General features: G+C 45.3%; 1 protein-coding gene across 3 annotated transcripts in view; it reads right to left on the bottom strand.

The window, feature by feature from the left end:
• PREX1 (phosphatidylinositol-3,4,5-trisphosphate dependent Rac exchange factor 1) overlaps positions 1-20,253 on the bottom strand; it is a 226,362-nt gene that overhangs the window by 101,613 nt on the left and 104,496 nt on the right. For all 3 annotated transcript variants that reach the window (XM_084645550.1, XM_084645551.1, XM_084645549.1), the window contains exons 4-5: positions 15,389-15,493; positions 11,714-11,815 (exon numbers count right to left, since the gene is read on the bottom strand). In XM_084645550.1, coding sequence (XP_084501676.1) covers positions 11,714-11,815; positions 15,389-15,493 — 207 coding nt within the window. The remainder of the gene's footprint in view (positions 1-11,713; positions 11,816-15,388; positions 15,494-20,253) is intronic.

Here is a 20,253-nt window from a genome sequence, read left to right as displayed (position 1 = left end):
CCCTCCATAAATCCCATATATGTTTTGCCTGGCCTGAGTCAGGACTGCCAAATGCCCTGCGTATTATCATTTATGCACTACTGGCCTTGCATGGGGAAAGTAAGGCTGCTGCTTGCAGTAAGCATGCAGCCACACAGGAGTCCTTAAACAAAGTAAAAAATACACCAACTTTCTCCCAAACCTGCCTTCACTGGGGAACTGAAAAGCCCGAGCTTTTCTCACAGCCATTGCTGTCTGAGTCACAGACCTTGGGTTTCTGTCTTCCATTTGAAAAGTAACTATCATTTCAAATGCATTATTTTAATTTAAATTAAGATTAACTTCCCTCTTTAAGAGAATTGAGATGACAGAGGGGACTGTTTCCCTTGGGTCTGACAGGACAGGCCCTCTCTGGCACTCCTCCACTGTACTCCAACATCACTTTCACAGTTGCACGGCCCTACAGACATGCCACCCATAGCAGCCCACCATGTTCTGACTACACAGCAGTGGAGACAGAAGACTGCTTTAAAACTCAGTGAGGAAACAATGATTAGCCACTCCATGTATTTACTGAACTATAAGTGTAAGCTAGTACATGCAACAAATGTTAGATATCTAAATAAACAAAGCAATGAATTTTGCTTGTGATGCATGGGTATAATCTCATTCCTCCATGCACCATGCTTGAAAACCACCTTCCCAAAAAAGTTAGGGTCTGACCAGATGCTCATTGAAATCTATTTAACAACTTCCATGAATTCAATGCAAGCAGGACTGGATCCCAATGTAACTGAAATCAAACCTATTTTGCTACACATATGCACCACTTCATTTGGAAATGGCAATTTGTGTGCTTATTTTTGGAAGAAACAACATAAAAGCGCCATATTAACAGATGCATCTGCAGCTTCTGTACTGTATTCTAAAAGCTTATTTTTGCTTGTGATTAACCTGCAAACATATCAGAGCCTAAGTAGGATTGCCAGGAGTCTGGTTTTCAACCGGAATGTCCAGTCGAAAAGGGACCCTGGCGGCTCCGGATAGCATTTCCGTTAAAAGTCCAGTTGGAGACACAACAGGGCTAAGGCAGGCTCCCTGTGGCTCCTAGAAGCAGCGGCATGTCCCCACTCTGGCTCCTATGCATAGGAGCAGCCAGGGGACTCCGCACGCTGCACGCTGCCCCCTTCCCAGGAGCCGGCTCTGCAGCTCCCATTGGCTGGGAACCACGGCCAATGGGCACAGGCATCAACTTTCGTTGGCGCCAGTGGGTGCTCGTCCCCCCCATCGCCCGGCCCTGCCCCAACTCCACCCCTTCCCTGCCCCTATTGGGCCCTTCCCCAAATCCGCGCCCCAGCCCCGCCTCTTCCCCCAGCGCACCGCGTTCCTCCTCCTTCCCCCCTCCCTCCCAGTGCTTGCCGCACAAAACAGCAGTTTCGTGGCACAAGTGCTGGGAGGGAGGGAGGGAGAAGCAGGACGCGGCGGCCACTCAGGGGAGGAGGCGGAGGCGGAGATGAGCTAAGGCGGGGCGGGGCAGGGAGCTTCCGGTAGGTGCAGAGCACCCACCAGTTTTTCCCCAGGGGTGCTCCAGCCTTGGAGCACCCATGGAGTTGGCGCCTATGCCAATGGGATCTGTGGGGGCACTGCCTGCGGATGGGGCAGCACACAGAGCTGCCTGGCCCACCTCCGCATAGGAGCAGGAGGTGGGACGTGCTGCTGCTTCTGGGAGCTGCTTGAGGTAAGCGCCACCCAGAGCCTGCACCCCGACCACCTCCTGCACCCCAACCCTCTGCCCAAACCCTGATCCCCCTCCTGCCCTCCGAACCCCTTGAACCGAGCCCGGATCATCCTCCTGCACTCCAAACCCCTCATCTCCAACCCCACCCCAGAGCTTGCACCCCCAGTAAGAGTCCTCACCCCCACGTACCACAGCCCCCTGCCCCAGCCCTGATCTCCTTCATGCCCTCTGAACCCCTCAGTCCCAGCCAGAGCACCCTCCTACACTCCAAACCCCTCATCCCCAGAGTCTGTAACCCCAGCCAGAGCCCTCACGCCCCCCCCACACCCTAGCCCCCCTGCCCCAGCTCAGAGCCCCCTCCCACACCCCAAATCACTCATCCCCAGCCCCACACCAGAGCCCACACCCCCAGCCAGAGTCCTCACCCCCCCACACACACACACTGCAATCCCCTGCCCCAGCCCGGTGAAAATGAGAGAGTGAGTGAGGGTGGGGAGAGCGAGCGACAGAGGGAGGTGGGAATGGAGTGAGATGGGGCGGGGCCTTGGAGGAGGGGTGGGGCCTCAGAGGAGGGGTGGGGCAGGGGGCGGGGGCAAGGGCGCTCGGGTTTTGTGCAAGTAGAAAGTTAGCAACCCGAAGAAAGCCTAAGAAATGTGCACACAGGGAAAGCCTGTGCTGCCCAACACGCATTTTCTTTTGAACTGTACCATTCTTTTGGTGAGATTGTACTCTGAATATTCTTCACATGCTCAGTGCAGCGGTTTGCCCCAGAAAAGAGAGAGCTCTATGCCCGACAAGCAGAGATGCCAATCATGGACCATGCAACACTGCAAAAGGATTTCCGACTTAAGTCAAGCATTTCAGTCATAAATGCCGGTCACATAGCTCAAAGCTAAAAGATTTGCAAACATCCGATAGAATCCAAGGGTAAAAACTGAATCACGCAGGATGAAAACCATAACATCGGGCAGCAGAAAAAGCAAGTGCTACTAATTGTGCGTGCCCCCATAACCTTAAAACGAAAATAGGGTGGCGAGGACTCAGTGTAAAGTGCGTTTTAAAGGAAGGTACAAACCCTGAGGGGAAGAACAATGCAGATTATTTAGACAGAGGAAGTATGGGGGTTTTCAAATATAAGCCCAGCTGTAACACTTCCTAGCAGAAAGGATGTTATTCGGCTAAACTGTTCTCTCTTGTTTTTTTTTTTAACGATTAAGTCTCTGCCAGCCTTTTCTCCACCACCCTCAAAATGATTATCTCTAGTTGTATACTGTAAACTGAAAGCTGAGCACATATTTTGCAACTGAAAATTACAAGTATCCACATAAAAATATTCCCATGCTTCCTCCTCCATATGTTCGAGAACACACACATTTATGGCCATACACTACATTTTCCACACTGGAATGTCTACTCTGCACATTCATTGCAGATGCAAATCGTTGCCTAGATTTGCACAACCCACTAGTGCACATGTAAAATATAGCTTTAGGTGGGAATTCTGTGGGCTACATATTGAAAAGCTTAGGGCAACAGATAAAGATAACAAAGACAGCAGATTTCCTGATCTAATCTACTTGGAAAGGCGCATTAATAAACAGTTCAGCTCCAAACTGTATGTTTGCAACAGAACCTAATATGAATAGAAACGATTCCATGATTTTAATGTTTGTGTGATTCTGTATTCTTTTCCTTAAAGTAACTCAAATAATAATAATAATAATATTGCACTCAGTCAACTTGAAATTTAGTCTCTCTTTTTTTTAAGTTAAAAGTCACTTCAGGTTGCATTTCTGTCCCTGAGTCTGCCTGCCAATGGATGTGATTTTATAATCCTATTTTTTAAATGTATTTTCCCCCCTTCTGCTCTGTGAAAGACTCTCACAAACAGTGGGAGAAACAATATCACTGATTATACACAAAGTGCTGTAACATCCACAAAGTGAACAATCATTAACCATGAGAAGTAATTTTTCTCTTTTTCATTGATAGGAATCTTAGCTATCACTTGTGAAAATAGCAGATAAAAATTACTTCGTGCATAGGTGGGATTCTTAAATTGAACAGCATCCCTGAACAACAGTATATCATTCATTTATGAACACATGTTTTTAAAATTTCAATTCATTCTGGACAGGGGAATTAATTTAAATGTTTGATGCAATGTTATGAATCCAAATACAACCCCATTGTCTCTCCAAAGTGGGAAAGTTAGATGGTAACACATTAAATGCTGGCTAATTAGAGGTGTCCTGTCTTTTAAACAACTCTGAGGGGAATAGAGGGGAAGTTAGCTCCATCCCACTCTGTATCTGCATCATTGGCCTCATTATTCCCCATTTCAAAATTCAGGCACCATATTCATTAGGGTTTACATATGCCTCATTGTTCTGCTTTATCTTTCAAATGGATTATGAATCTGGCAGCTCAGCTTTTGCCTCCAGGTCCTTCTTTCCCTCTCAGGACCTAGAACTCTTCCATCACATGAGGCAACAGATAATTACTGCCCTGGTTTTTCTGTATAGCTATGCATATTATGGGGCGTGTCAGAAACAAATAGACAGGGACTTGAGTGTAAATGTCTGGCTGGGTACTTAGTAACTCCTAAGCAGAATATGCATAAAACAGGAAACATTCATAACCTCTGTGACATGCCTTCAGAGATCAGATGATTCCAGGGTGTGGTTATCATGTGCTATACATTCCTGATATAGTATGAAGTAGGGGAGAAGGGGGTTAATGCCTCTAATCCCACCCCCTAAGGGTGTGATTAACTCATGGTCACCACTTCCCCAGGTTCTCTTCTCACTGATATAAATGCACTTTCTTAGAGGGAAATGGCTATTTTTGCGCTGGGATTAGCTAGCACAAGAGCTGCTTCTACTCCTAAGAAGTGTAGCAGTTCCCACTAATTAATGTAGAGTTATAGGATTGTTATCAGCCAGATAGAGTGCTGCTTTAATACAGATCTTCTACTAATATTTACTCAGTGAGATTTCCAGCTGACACATCCATGCTGGACTCCACCTCATTGGCAGAGTGTGCGCTACCAAGGTCTGTGGTGTGGGTCTTTGTTTCTTCTCCTCTTAAAGGATCAGAACACTTGCCATAGACAGCACATTTCTCCCTGTTTAATTTAAGCCTTCACTGAGCCCAATCCCATGCTTAAAAGACGATCCCTGTTATTTCATGTACATGATGAAACTCATTGTCAACAGACAGATGAATAGTGGGATAGTCTGAATGCCAACCTCCCAAATAGAGACTCTAAATCCTTTGCCAAAATGCAGCACCAACAAGAAAGAGAAGAATAGAAAGTAAGATTAGAAAGACTTTATATTGAGGATCATTAATGTGCAAGCCAACAAATTCTGTGCTTAGTCCCTTATACGTTAGGCAAAAGCAGTATCGGGAGGAAGGGGGCCATTAATAGTAGTATCAGAATTTTTCTACCTATACACAGAAGCTGGAAACCTGTGTTGAGGTTTGAGTACCTTTCCACACCTGGGATAGGAAAACTGGGGAGAGTTCAAAAGAAAAGCAACGCAAACATTAAAAAACTGCTCACACTCATCTCTAGAGCTGCTGCATTTGATGGACAAACTAGGAAATTTTAAATTATCATTAAAATAGCAACGATCATCAACATTTGAATTCACTTTTCCATCTCTATTTCTATTATGCATTGGTTCAGACACCAAGTGGCCTCATCAGATGAGAAACTATAGGAGGATCCACCACTAGAATCCTACTACACACAGGGAATCATAGAAAATATTGGTGATACCTGCTTACTTACTATTTCCATAGCATCTTATCAACACTAACTACTTATCTATAGCCAAGTACCTCAGGAGAGGCTCAGCATCTTCAGTGGTTTTATTTTCCTTTTCTTACAAAAACATCTATAGCACCGTACACCTAAGGAGCTTAAAGCAATTTGCAAATAATTTATTAACTTCACAGCACCCTCCTGTGATGAAGATGATTCTCCTGGTGGTAGAACTGAAAAGAGAACCCAGAAGTCCTGATTCCCAGTTTGTAATCTAATCAGAAGGCAAAAATGCTTCTCAGACTAATGAGAGGACAGAATATTGGGTAAAACCTGACTATACCAAGATCATGTCTAGGTTATCTGAAAATCCTGAAATTCACAAGCTCTTGTTAAAGACAAAATAAAAGAGAAAGGAGGAATAACTCTTGGCCTATGATTTTGCTAATCATCAGGAATACATTTGTGTCAGAATGGCCTCGGAGTAAGAGAAAACAGAGCCCGATCTCCAATCACTGCAGTTCAGCAGCTTTCATTTTATTTGGAAGTTGCATTAACACCAACTTTATTTTTGGGTTTGGAGAGTTGGTTTTACTCAGTCAGCTTTTTTATAATCACTCAAAGTTCTTTCTCAGTTATTTCCAAGACTGAAACACTCATGACTACTTCTGAGGAACTAGGAGTACTTGTTAGAGACTAACCAATTTATTTGAGCATAAACTTTCGTGAGCTCCAGCTCACTTCATTGGATGCATACTGTGGAAAATACAGAAGATGTTCTTATACATACAAACCATGAAAAAATGGGTGTTTACCACTACAAAAGGTTTTCTCTCCCCCCACCCAACTCTCCTGCTGGTAATAGCTTATCTAAAGTGATCACTCTCCTTACAATGTGTATGATAATCAAGTTGGGCCATTTCCAGCACAAATCCAGCTTTTCTCCCCACCCCACCCCCCCATAAACCCACTCTCCTGTTGGTAATAGCTTATCTATTACCAACAGGAGAGTGGGGTTGTGTGTGTTGAGGGGGGGAGAAAACCTGGATTTGTGCTGGAAATGGCCCACCTTGATTATCATACACATTGTAAGGAGAGTGATTACTTCAGATAAGCTATTACCAACAGGAGCTCAGTGGTTTGAGCATTGGCCTGCTAAACCCAGGGTTGTGAGTTCAATCCTTGAGGGGTCCATTTAAGGATCTGGGGCAAAAATTGGGGATTGGTCCTGCTTTGAGCAGGGGGTTGGACTAGATGATCTCCTGAGGTCCCTTCCAACCCTGATATTCTATGATTCTATGAGGAGAGTGGGGTGGGGGGAGAGAAAACCTTTTGTAATGGTAAACACCCATTTTTTCATGGTTTGTACGTATAAGAACATCTTCTGTATTTTCCACAGTATGCATCCGATGAAGTGAGCTGTAGCTCATGAAAGCTTATGCTCAAATAAATTGGTTAGTCTCTAAGGTGCCACAAGTACTCCTTTTCTTTTTGCGAATACAGACTAACACGGCTGTTACTCTGAATTCTGAGGAACTGGTATTAAAACTTTCCATTTTTATTTTATTTTTTCTCAGTAGCATTAACTGAGATTTGGAAGGCACACAATGTATCCATCATAAACTCATCCCCCTAAGAAACTATCAACACGTGTAACTTCTGAAGATTAAGGACATTTTCGGAGCTGAAAGACATTTCCACTAATGACATAGACTCTCTTGATGAGGCTGACATGTTGCTGGATGGACACTGAATTGCCTTCAGCATTTTCCAGTAGATCTATTTCATGTCCATGAAACTTTAAGAAATGAACAGTGATTTAACTGGGATGTGAAAGGAACCCCATAAAGTAATGACATGCAACAAATAAGAATTTCCACCCAGAACATCTTTCCCGATAATGCGTGACAGTTCACTCTACTACTGTTTCATAAGTAGATTTAATACTGGTGAAGAGTTCTACATTGGCAACACTGGTGTCCTCTATCCAGAAGTCAGGCATAACAGGGACATCAACAGTGCATGCTTGACCCCATTCTTCCAGTGTGTCTTCCTATTGACCTGGAGGGACCATTTCTAGGTAGGAGAGGCTATTTCAGTCTCCAGGCCTAGTCAGTATTTAGTCTGCCTTCAGAGAATGGAGATTAGTGCCAACTAGGATTTTTATCACATACACACCTGAGTATAAGGGAAGGAATTGAAACCACCAGACCATTTCAAAAAAGGCCAATAAATGATCAACACCTAGTGGAATGACTTAGGTTGCAGCTGAGCTGGGTTAGATTTGAACTTGTGGCTTAGAGGCATTTATTCAAACGTCTTTTCGCTTTTCTCCATTTATAAAGCAACACATTCTTTATTAAAGCAAAGCAGGAGAAACTGGCCCTATGGAAATTCCATTCATAGGCACTGCCATCTCTTGGCATAGAACCCATCACTAGCACTCAATGCCATGCACCAAAAGCTATGTAAGAGAAGAAAAACAGAAGTGAGAGGGTGCTAAAATTCCATCGTATCACTAGAACTGCTATCTGACAATCAAAAATGTCTGTCTCTGTCTGAGATGTTGCCATAGCAACTATGGTATTTAAATAGTGGCACATATCCCATCTGTCTTTGAATGAAGGCACTGAGGTTTCAGGATTCGCTTTAATATTTGCAGAATATGCTGTTCTAATATATTGATGGGCTTTTAAAATAGAACACAGACTTCTATTCGCATGTCGTTAACTTGCAGCCAATGGATAAGTATCTCCATAGATCAACACAGACTAGTAGAAATCCACGTTAAAGTATCATATTTTCCAAAGACTTAGGAATTCACCAACCCCCAGTCAGCACAGGCTGACTCAGCAGGCGAGACTTACCAGACATGGATGGAAAAGCAGAAGGCACGAAACCAGGGGTGGGCAAACTTTTTGGCCTGAGGGCCACATCAGGGTTCCAAAACTGTATGGAAAGTCGGGTAGGGAAGGCTTTGCCTCCCCAAACAGCCTGGCCCCCGCCCCCTATCCGCCCCCCTCCCACTTTCTGCCCCCTGACTGCCCCCTCAAAACCCCCCTCACCCATCCAACCCCCCCTCCTCCCCGTCCCCTGGCTGCCCCGACCCCTATCCACACCCCCGCCCCCGACAGGCCCCCCAGGACTCCCACGCCTATCCAACCCCCCCCACGTTCCCCGTCTCCTGACCACCACCCCTGCAGAACCTCCGCCCCCTGCTCCCTGTCTCCTGACTGCCCCCGGGAACCCCTTGCACCTTATCCAACCCTGCGACTCCCTGCCCCCTTACCATGCCGCTCAGAGCAGCAGGCCTGGCAGTCATGTCACCCGGCTGGAGCCAGCCACGCCGCCAGGCTGCCCTGCAGGAGCTCGCAGCCCCGCTGCCCAGAGCACTGGTGGCACGGCGAGCTGAGGCTGTGGGGAAGGAGGGACAGCAGGGGAGGGGCTGGGGGCTAGCCTCCCTGCCTGGAGCTCAAGGGCCGGGCAGGACAGTCCTGCAGGCCGGATGTAGCCCGCGGGCCGTAGTTTGCTCACCTCTGCTCTAAACTGTCTGAGAGAAACTTCAAGCATGTGGTCTGAGTGAAAGAAAAGGTCAACGGGGGGAGGAGGAAGGCAGCAGGACAAATCTAGGCATAGAAAACCAATGGCCTTCCAGAAGAAATATCTTTCATTCTCTTTTAAGGCTAGATTCTCTGCCATGTCCAGCTTCCACTAGGTGCAGTAGAGGAGATCACTGATTCTCTGTCATAGGTGAAAACAGCCCAGAGACCATTCTCCAATTGGGGATAGTTAGACGATATCATACACTAGCCACTCTGGCCATCCGCATCCAGCATGTCCCCAACATGCCCACCATGCTATGCGAAGGCAGGTGTAGGAGCCAGCTCCACAAGCTCTGCACCTGCTGGGCACTCCCCCATATAGGCAACCTGCAGGAACTTTCCTGAGCAGTGCAAAGAGAGTGGAGCAGGAGCAAGAATCCGGTCACTACTCTCCTGTGTGTGGCCAGTGTTTTGAATCCTTTGGAAACTCCAGTGAATCCAAGGAACCTCAGATTTTCAGTCTCTACCACTCTGCATTTTAACTGTCTGATAAACACAGCTGGGAACCAATAAAGCAACCAGCCACAATGTGGAAACAAGGAAGCATAAATATTACTAAGGTCCTTGATCAGGAATGCAAAGCAACCACATTTTTAGATCCCCACTTCCTCTGCTCTGTTTACCCTATCAGATACCACAGCAATCATCCTTCTATGCACAGTAATGTTGCTCACAGTCCCAGTGTAAATTCAAAGACTGAACAGACATCCAGTCCTCCCCAAACTATCCCACATAAACAAATATATATATATATATTGCAGGAGCTGAGACACCATTCAAACCAGGCTTCACAAGGTCTAGATGTGACCAGTATTATGTCCAAAGATACACCAGAGCTGGTGGCACTGTAGGACAAAAGCTATTGTCTTCTCCCAACTATTGCTAGCAGTAAGGAAGAAAGTATCAGAGGGGTAGCCATGTTGATCTGTATCCACAAAAACAACGAGGCGTCCGGACTCCCCGTTGTTTTAGTAAGGAAGAAATGTTCGTAGCAGTCTTCATTGGCTTCCATTTCTGCATTTATGCTCACACTCTCTTGTGTATGCAAACCTGATGTGAACTCAGCCCACACTTGGTTTGCACACAAAACTGGTTCAGTGTGTGTAAATCCTAACAGTTGTGTCCACAAATGATAGTGTGTGAAAACCAGCATGCACATGTGATTGGGCGTGTGCAAAGTTGCACAAGCACAAATGGAAAGCATGTTTGAAACACTTGACACTGAAAACTCCAATCAAGTATCTGGAGGGGAGGTGAATTAGAGAAAATACAATAGGATTAAATAAACAAACAGAGGTTTAATAAAAGGAGAAAAAAGGCAAGGAGTCCACACCTAGGTAGTGATAGTTTTCACGCATTTGGGATTAATGGACACAGTAGTACAGTAGCATTCTGTGGCATACAGTGGCGGTACAACATTATGCCTGGCAAAGGCAGCTTCCCCAGCCCTGATTGGGACATATGTTTTCTTACTTCACTCCCCACAAAGGGACCTTTCTTTAGAGATGGAAGGCGGTTGTGTCTTTTATTTTTTGTATTAATAAATGAATGTGATTCTAGTAGAAGGCATGAGACTGGCAGCCCAGGAGACTCACGACTTCTGTTTTAACCACAAAACAGGTACATCGCGGGCAGTGCAAGTTCTCCCACACCGGCCTGCTTTGCCTATGTGCCTCAGTCCTGACCTAGAGGGGCCACTGCTAGGGATGAGAAGTAAGTGCAGTTCTCATTGCCCATTTGTTCCTTGGCTCATCTGCTAAGATTGCCAACAAGGAGGCCAATTAGTGCTAACAGCAGGGGTGGTATTTGCAGTGTTACCTGTCCATTGGGAACTGAGCTGAGACAACTGAACACATCTCAGACAAGCTGCCAAACAACAAGAGGCTGTAATCCCTATAGACATACGTAGATTCAAACCAGTGACCTAGAGATGAAAGCCTGTGTAGCCCATTACTTGTCCCCTGAGACCATCCAACACCCTCAGAATAATGGTGTGGCTGTGGCTGTGGCTGTGTCTACACTGGCATTTTCAGCACTAAAACTTTTGTTGTGCAGAGGTGTGAAAAAACATCCCCCTGAGCAACAAAAGTTTGAGCGCTGAAAAGCACCAGTATAGACAGAGCTTTATCTCTGGGAGCCACACTCCCAGCGATAAAGCTACTACTGCTCATTAGAGGTGGGGGTTTTTTATCGCCAAGAGAGTTGTCCCCCAGTGATAGAGCGTGTCTATACTGCCCACGTCACCGTGCTGCCGCAGCCGTGCTGTAACATGGGTAGTGTAGACACACCCTGTGTTTGATCACAGCTTTTCAGGAAGTGGCTAAAATAGCACTGACTCTTCTGAGTAAGCATAAGAGACTCTCAAGCAGAACGGCATTACATAGTCCGTACATCTCCTTTTCCCACCTACCCAAACCACTGCAGTAATCACTCGTCTGTTAAGACTCGAGCCAGCCTTTGACTACACCTACAAAAGTCATTCAAGCACATAGGGTGGAAGTTAACTTTTAGATATGCAAACTGGGAGGGCAGAAGTGAGTGCACACAAGCCAAGGCTGAAAATCTGCAGAAGCAACCCAGGAACAAAGCAGCCAGCTGGGGAAATTCTATGCTAAATGGTACCTTTAGGAGAAGTGGATATTTGCAAATTCTCTGAATTGGTGTCAGCAGATAACCCTCCAGTGGAATGTCTGTCGTCTTTCTGCCTCCCAAAAGCATGCAGCTCTGTAAACAGAAAGGAAAAGAAACATCATCATTGATACAAAGCTCCTATACATTCTTGGATAATGACTTTATAGTTCCATAGCACAGTTCACACATTAGGATCCCTCACCATATTGTACGGGAAATAGAAGCACTTCATCACCATTGAATAGCAGCCACCCCATGAAAGGCAGCAACTGGTTTTCTGCTGCTGTAACACTCAATAGCATTTCAGAACAAGAAGTGCAGGGGAATGCTGCACCCTGTGAACACTGCATGCACAAATCCAGGGAGACAGAATGTCATTCCCAAACAGCGGTCAAGAGCTGCCGGAGGAATTCTGATAAATTTTCAGGACAAGTCAGAGCTGGGGGCCAGTCGATTGTAAATTGTATTGTGGTAGTGCCTAAGAGCCCCAGTCATGGACTAGGACCCCATCGTGCTAAGTGCTCTACAAACAAAGAATGAAAAATTGTTCCTGACCCAAAAGAAACAATGATACTAATAGCAACTGAGTGGGAGTGAATCCTGCATAACAGGTCCCATCAGCCCTCTGCAATTATGGGGGTGAGGGGGTTCTGCCATATTTTATATCCTTTATCCAGTGTTTTCCTTTTTGGTGCTGGAGCCCAGCTCCTTCTGGAAACCAAGAATTGGTCTTCACCTCCTAAAATTACCTGCACAGTTGGAGCACTGACAACACCAGGAAAAACCCCCAACATGCAAGTCTTGCTTGAAACTCAGTGGATGGAATGTGAAAGGATGGGAAATGCTCCATGAAGATGCTACTATCCGTGGTAGGAGATTTATATGTGCAAGTGCTGATGACACAAAGGAGGGAGTTCGATGCCCAAAGCTCTCCAGGCATCAATAGGAGATGAGCCATTATGGGTAAAGATGGTAGTGTGGAGGGTTCTGAATCCAAAGCTAAACATTATACTGCCTGAAGTTCAGAAAATGTCAAACAATGTGAAGGGAAAAATGTGCAATCAACAAAAGGAACCCAAATAGCTCATTACTGTCATTACTCAATAGTCCTGTTGAACTTAATGTGACCTCTCATGTGAGTTAGTGCTCACCTATATAAGGCTTCCACCACTGGGCCCCAAAAATATTGAACCCAAAGGGCTAAAATAAGATGCGCTCATTAGGAACAGTATAATAAAGTTATGGCCAAAGTTTGAGTGCAGGAAATCAAAGTCCACTGCATTCCAAAGACAGTCTCACAGCCTAAGCATCATGTGTGAACCCATCGTTTGGTTCCAGGGTATGTTTCGTCTACCCTGTGTGAGATCCTGCAGTTTCCAAACAGAAAAGCGTGCATGAGCATGTCTGTACCGACGATAGGGCAAACCCACCCAGTTTTGGTTAGACATAGTTAAATGAAAGGGACAATATAAACACTACACAAACTCTAGAGTCAGCATAGTTATTGCTGATACAAGAAGTAAGAGAAGTAAATCCAAACCCAACCAAGTCCAGGTAAAAGGGTCAGAGTTGTTCCATAACTCATTCGAAGTGTATTTGAAAGACTCACAAAACCCTCCAGTCAACCAAAGCTAAGTTTTATTTATTTATTTATTTATTAAATATTAGGGTTGGAAGCGTCCTCAAGAGGTCATCTAGTCCAACCCCCTGCTCAAAGCAGGACTAATCCCCAATTTTTGCCCCAGATCCCTAAATGGCCCCCTCAAGGATGGAACTCACAACCCTGGGTTTAGCACGCCAATGCTCAAATCACTGAGTTTGTAACGAAGCCCCAAACAAGCCAAGCTTCACCTGCTTTGTCCATTGAGAACATTTTCCCAGTGCATCATTCATTCTAGTGGCCCAGAAGCACTCTGAGCACTGGTGCTTTTTTGGCTGTAGGTTTAATCATCTCTCTATTTTCAAACAGCCCTCACAGACACCATTCATCAACAGCCCTGAATGATATTTTTATGTACAGTCTCCTGCACAACAACCACTCTCCAGGCTATTCTTTATCTGTGGTGCTTACTACCAGCTCACAAAGCTCTCAGTTCAATTTTCCAAGAGTCTCGTCTGATTCAGTCCTTCCCATGCCTCTTCTCCGCCCATCGCTCCAACACTGGATCAAAATTGCCATTTAACTCTTACTGAGTTTTCAGATATATTCCCAGACCTTCTGAGGCTGGGCTCTATATTTCACCAGCTGTGAGGGGGCACCCAGGCCAAATCCATTCACACAAACAATGCTTTGTATTCTAATGTAGCTCTCGTTGCAGAGTGACATTATAACGTGGGCTTTCATGGGAGATTGAGGGTGGAAGAAATTACAGCAGCTACAGCAAAGCGCAGGCTTTAGTGCTTTCCCCATACTTACAGCTATTTTAAGAATCTTTTGAAATCAGGTGCTACAGAAAACGACAGTTGGCAGCACATTATCTCTTACTCTGGGCCTCCTGCCCAGTTTGCCAGCTGAGGCCAACAACCTGGCTAATGCTTTTTCTCTGTTGGCACAATTAGTAGGTGCAGAGAACACTCTAAAACATTGGCTGGGAACAGCGAACTGCGGCCACTGGGAGCTGCGGGGGGCCTTGCCTGCGGACAGTCAACGTAAACAAAATGTCTCGCGGCCCACCAGCAGATTACCCTGATGAGCCACGTGCCGAAGGTTGCTGACCCCTGGTCTAGACCTTCTCCCAAATAATTTTTCCTTTGCAGTGACACACAGAGGAGCCAACAGGCTAGAAGACGACACTTCAGCGCTTCAAAAACACAGTGACATTATGGGACTAACTCAAACTCACAAGAGTGAATAGGGCCTGAATATTTAAGGGAATTAACTCTTGTTCTCCATGCTTCCTGTTAGGTCTAGGAATTGTGGCTGAAAAGTGCCCAGAGGATAAGGGCCTACCTGGAAGGGATATTCATTCATAAGGGGCTTCTGCTTCTCTATGTAATCAGGAAGAACTAGGCCTTTGGCAGGCGGGAGACAAGTCAGGAGTGGAAGGGAATGAAGCCCCCATATGAAGGGCCACATTTTCAAAATGGCAGCCTCCTTTCTACCTCAAGGCATGCAGTAAGAACTTGGCCTAACATCCTGAATCACTTTATCAGCTGGTGGCAACTCCCACTCCCAATGTCTGTGCCCATGGTTGGGAACAAAGGAGAGATGACCTAGAACCAAGGAAGAAGGGAGGAGGATGTTGGAGGGAAGAAATGCCACCAAAGAAACAGAAAATAATCAAAAAGTGTAGTTCACTTTTTTGGGGGGGAGCTCTGTCTGTTGGCTAGAGCATGGAGTGGGAAATCAGATCCACTGGGGTTCTACTCCTAACTCTTCCACTGACTTGCTGGGCAACTCATTTAATCATCTGTGGGTCAACCCATCTTTGGCCTAAATGGGAACAACCTCCTATTGAAATTGCTCATTCCAGGGCTGAATTTAGTTCTGTGACTCAGTTTGCCAATCAAAACAATGGGCATATTAATATCTACCTTACCAGCAGCTGAAAGGCTTGAATGGTTCATGTCTGTAAAGTGCTTTGAGCCCCTGGGACATGAAAGGTTCCTTGTAAGTACAGTACAAAGTTGGATTGTTCAGTGCAAGATGCTAGAGAAGATGCTCACCAGGAGGAATGCTCTCACTGCTGGAATCTTGTTCAGTTCCATTAGGAGCCTGAGTGCTTTCTCATGGTTGCTGCAGTATTCCTCATATACAAAGAACTTGTCTTTCTGCAAGAAAAAAGTAACACATGTTGACTCAGAATGTGATTGCATGGACAGAACTGGTTTGCATATTTTCTCTCAGAATAATACAAATTAAATACTTTACAAAGGAGTCTGAGTTTAGGCACAACATTAACAATAAATGGCGGTGCTCCTTTAATTTCTCATCTACTGTGCTGTAAATATACACAATCCCTCTGGCCATACACCTGATGTCACGCCCACAAACTGAAATGAAATCTCCTTGTTAAAGTACAAGAAGCAGCTGGTAGTACCATGTTCTACTTTATTTAAACCACAGGGTGAGAGTGACGGTAGAATTTTTTCCAGTGTAATAGATTAGAGATGCTGAGTACACCGCAAACATCTCTTATTTGGAGAACAACATGGAATATTTGACAGAAAAGCAATAAAAACCATTTCCAGCACCTTGCAGTTTAAAGGCCCTTGTGCCCTAGGGGGACGAAAGCTCCATGCACCCTCCCATATCCAGGGACCAGACAAAATCTGCCCCAAACTATGAGAAGGGCACTTTTAGAAGCAGTATCTTGCAGGTATTAGTCCATATAGATCTTCCTGTGCAAGCTGCAGATTAGATACTTGCAGACTTTAACAGCTTTATTTATGTAGATATGCACAGATCCATGTAAAAACTGTGGCTGATTGAAACAGTTAAGTAACATGGATCCGGAGAAATATAGCTGCATTTCCTATGACTTCATGGAAGAGAAACTGTGTTTACACACTGATACAGGAGGCTAACTCAGCATTCAGGTCAACAGCTTCAGGGCTGGACACGTGCTCATGAACTGAGTAAAGTGCTGCTTGTTTTTATTCCAAAGGATCACTGATCTGATGGGGCATTTGTTTCTCCTTTTATTGATGGGTGTAGAGCTAAGACTAAATTGATTTCTCCCCAAACACAGTAATACCAATGGCATAAGGCAAACAAAGCAGCAGCCACAAAGAAATTGCAGTGAGAAGCTGGCAAGTAGATGCTCTGGACCTTTATCTCTCAGCTGCATGGCTCACATCAGTATATGGCTTTAATCCTGGGGAGTTCAATAGAAAGGGAGGCTCCAGACCACCAGACACAGGAAAAGGCAGGCTGAGTGCATGACACACATGGATGGAGGGAACTGGGAATCATGCTGATTGTGTCTTTAAAAGAGCAAGTTAAAGAAGGAGAAGCTGCGCATGTGAGTTCCTCAAATATTTGCTCTTCTTGACTCCCTCATGCAGCTCCAGATGCACAGGAGCAGCATGCTTGAAAACTAGCTTCCTAGAAATAGCGTCCATTAACATGACAGCATCTGTTTCAGATCAGGAGAAGAGCTTGTATCAATGCAACACGAGCAAATGTCATTGCTCAGGTTACTGACTGCAGCGTCATGCGTTCAACATTCTGAGAGGTTATATTTGTATCATGACAAAATCACCCTGCTAAACTTGACTCAATATAATAATTATACACACAGCAGAGTGCTTTCATCCAGTCCTTTCCAGCTGCCTTTCATGCATAAGACCCACAAGTATGAGAGCTATGCTTTAAATTACTCAGTATCTGAAGTGTTTAATTTCCTCTCTGGGTGACGCTGAGGTTTCCCTCCTCCCCATCAATGAAGAAATGATCAGTTCCATAATTAGAGATGTTATCTCCTGGAATGCGGAGCCTACAGTTACCACTACCTTAAAGTGCAATTATGGTCAGAAAAGGGACCATGTAAAAATGGCACCTTCTTACTCAGCAGATCTGCTCCCCATGTGCTTCCAGAACCAGAGATGCTGTAGTGACAAAAATAAATTTTTACTGCTCTAAATTGGAATATTCCTAAAAGCCTTGTTCCCCCATATTCTCTCTGAGCCTTGCATGGAATCCTTGGAGTGGGAAGAGAAAGAAATTCCCCTCAAAGGAGCCCCTCAGTTTTTGGCCCCAAATCATCAAAGCATTTAAGCACACATTTAATTTTAACCATGCAATCCTTTCCATCCTTATTCAGGAACTTAAGCACATTCTTAAATGCTTTGAGATTGCTTGATTCCAGTGTACTGGGGAGATCCTGCATTAACTTGCCTCATCCTTGAGACAGCATTGTCTGATCATATTCACACAGCACCAAGCAATCAGCAGATGTATCTAATTCAAATTAATAAGAGCTCAGAAAGCTGATGGAACCAAATAAACCAGCACTGCTGAACTGGAGGTTGGAGCTACACGTGGTGCATCTCTTGTTGATACTCTTCCTTTCCGTCAGCCAGTAAGACTCCTACCTAGACCTAGTGGCTGGCTTAGTCAGCAACCTGTCTTGTCCTCATCACTCCTGATCCAAGGTGGAATGAAGGCTAAGGCTGGCCTACAGTGCAGGTCAGTTCCATAGATATACAGCAATAGATGTTGCTTGGCTGACTTGTGCCTAACTGTTGTGACATTGATGGGAAGCCCCATTGTTCCAGCAGGGAGGAGTCAAGTAAAAATAACAGAGAACTCAAAGTCCTATGAAAGTACCTGGGTGTTGTGGGGGGCTTTTGGGGTGGGGAAGGGGAGTTCTGTGTTTTGTTCAGATCATAAGTTACGTGGAGGCAGATGCTGTTTGGCCTCTGAGGTTATATCACTGTCAGCAGGTAGTTCACTGTGATCCAGGAATCTGCACACAGACTTCCTGTACTGCTTCCACCCGACATGAATCAGCTCTGGCAATAACAGAGAGACCAAGCTCTGGCCAGCTCTGTGCATTTCTGGTCCGCAGACAGCCTGATGTTTCCATGGCCTGCACAAAAGAGCCTTTTATGACAAGGAAACTCAGGGAAAACGTTTAGAGCTTAGAAATTCAAGGCAAATGTCAGAAAGAGGGCCCTTGAGTCCTGGGATTCTCACTCTATTTGCTGAATTTAGGAGCATTTTTTTTAAATAGGTATCTGCTGCAGGGGGACATCTGTGCTAACATCTGGCAGGTGACACGGAAGTGGCACTTGTAATCAGGAACAATGATGATCTTGCTAGTAAGTCAGGTGATCATGAAGATACACGGGCACATTCAGGTCACAGGCTTTATCTAATTTCCTCACCACTAACCCCTTTTGGGTAATGCTGTGACTTGACCATAATGAAAAACAATGTGGTGAGAGTGATGTTTGGAGTCACAAAACCTTTAGTGATTTTCATATGCAATCCAGGGTGGGAAATCCATCTATCCATTCTACTCTATTTGCTAGGGGGACCCAGAGACTTGCAAGATTTATTTTTAGAATATTTGTTAGCTCAAAGTTTCCTCCCTCCCTGCATCTAGGTTGTTTGCTCACTTGTCAAACTGTCTAACAACATGTGCTATGGCAAAAGTATCAGCTCCACAGCTATGCCCCAGAACTACATCTCTTGGAGATCACCATTGGCTTTTTCCCTTCAAAACCCAGAGTGTTCCATCCTTTATTCTCCTTGTGAAAAAATACTGCCCACCATTTTGCTGAAACTATGCAACGACTCCATGGAAAACTGCTGAGAACAACAGTAGCTCCATAGTACAGCTTGCTCGCATGTGCTACCACTTCACTAGAACAGTACCAATTACAGACATGGGACACTGGTACCCTAAGCAAAGAGGGGAACTGGAGATCTGCTTTAAACCCAGGCCACTGCATTAGAAATCTCACTGCCAGTTGCCAGGGGCTCATTATTTAAATCTGCATTGTGGCAAGACACAGACCCCTGAGAATTAGCCCTTTCTGTCTTCCACATCGCTGCACTTCAGGCTGTATATTATCTTCTGAGCTCCAGCAGGACTCCACATACTAAGAGATTGCTTTCTCCTCCTTTGCTAACCTTCTCGTGGTCCTTGCTTGCCTGGAACTAAGTGGCTAGAGTGCCTCCCAGCATTATTCCTGCATCTCCTTAGATCTGGAGCCCTGGGTGGACACATATAGCAATTATGGTTATGACCAGTCTTGACTGTATATTCTGAAATGGAAGGAGTTTGCCTCACTGCAGTGTATGGACTGCAGGCCTTTGTCTCTTGCGGGACTGTGGGACAGAATCATGTAGACATTATGAGCAATGCATTGTACAGGCTTCAGTGCAAACTGATGCAGAAGGTGCCAGTCCATTAGACTCCAATAGAAGAGAAATTTGCAGTAGCACGCATCCATCTGGCATTACTGTCTAATCAGTGGCTCTCAACCAGGGGTCCGGGGCCTCTTGGGAGGCCACGAGCAGGTTTCAGGGGATCCGCCAAGCATAGCCAGTGTTAGACTCGCTAGGGCCCAGAACAGAAAGCCAAAGTCCTGCCGCACGGGACTGCAACCTGGGGCACCAAGCTCCACCACCTGGGGAAGAAGCCAAAGCCTGAAGAACTTAGCTTTGTGGTGCCCCGTGCTGTGGGGCCCCGGGCAATTGCTCTGCTTGCTACCCTCTAACGCCGGCCCTGGCTTTTATATGCAGAGAAACAGTTGTTGTGGCACAGCTGGGCCGTGAAGTTTTTATAGCCGGGGGGGAAGCTCGGAAAGAAAATGGTTGAGAAGCCCTAGTCTAATAATTTCTCTATTGCACATTTATGTATATTTTAAGGGGTATTCGATTAAGAATTAATTACTAAACATTTCAATAACAAATTATACATCAGTGGTTTTCAACCCTTTTACATTTGCGGACCCCTAAAAAATTTTGAATGGAGGTTCAGACCCCTTTGGAAATCTTAGACATAGTCTGCAGACCCCCAGGGGCCTGCAGACAGCAGGTTGAAAACGACTGTTATATTATATTACTTGAAGTGTAG

This window comes from Lepidochelys olivacea (genome assembly GCF_965140295.1).
Source record: "Lepidochelys olivacea isolate rLepOli2 genome assembly, chromosome: 13".
NCBI lineage: Eukaryota > Metazoa > Chordata > Testudines > Cheloniidae > Lepidochelys > Lepidochelys olivacea.
This window is presented reverse-complemented; position numbering and strand designations above follow the sequence as displayed.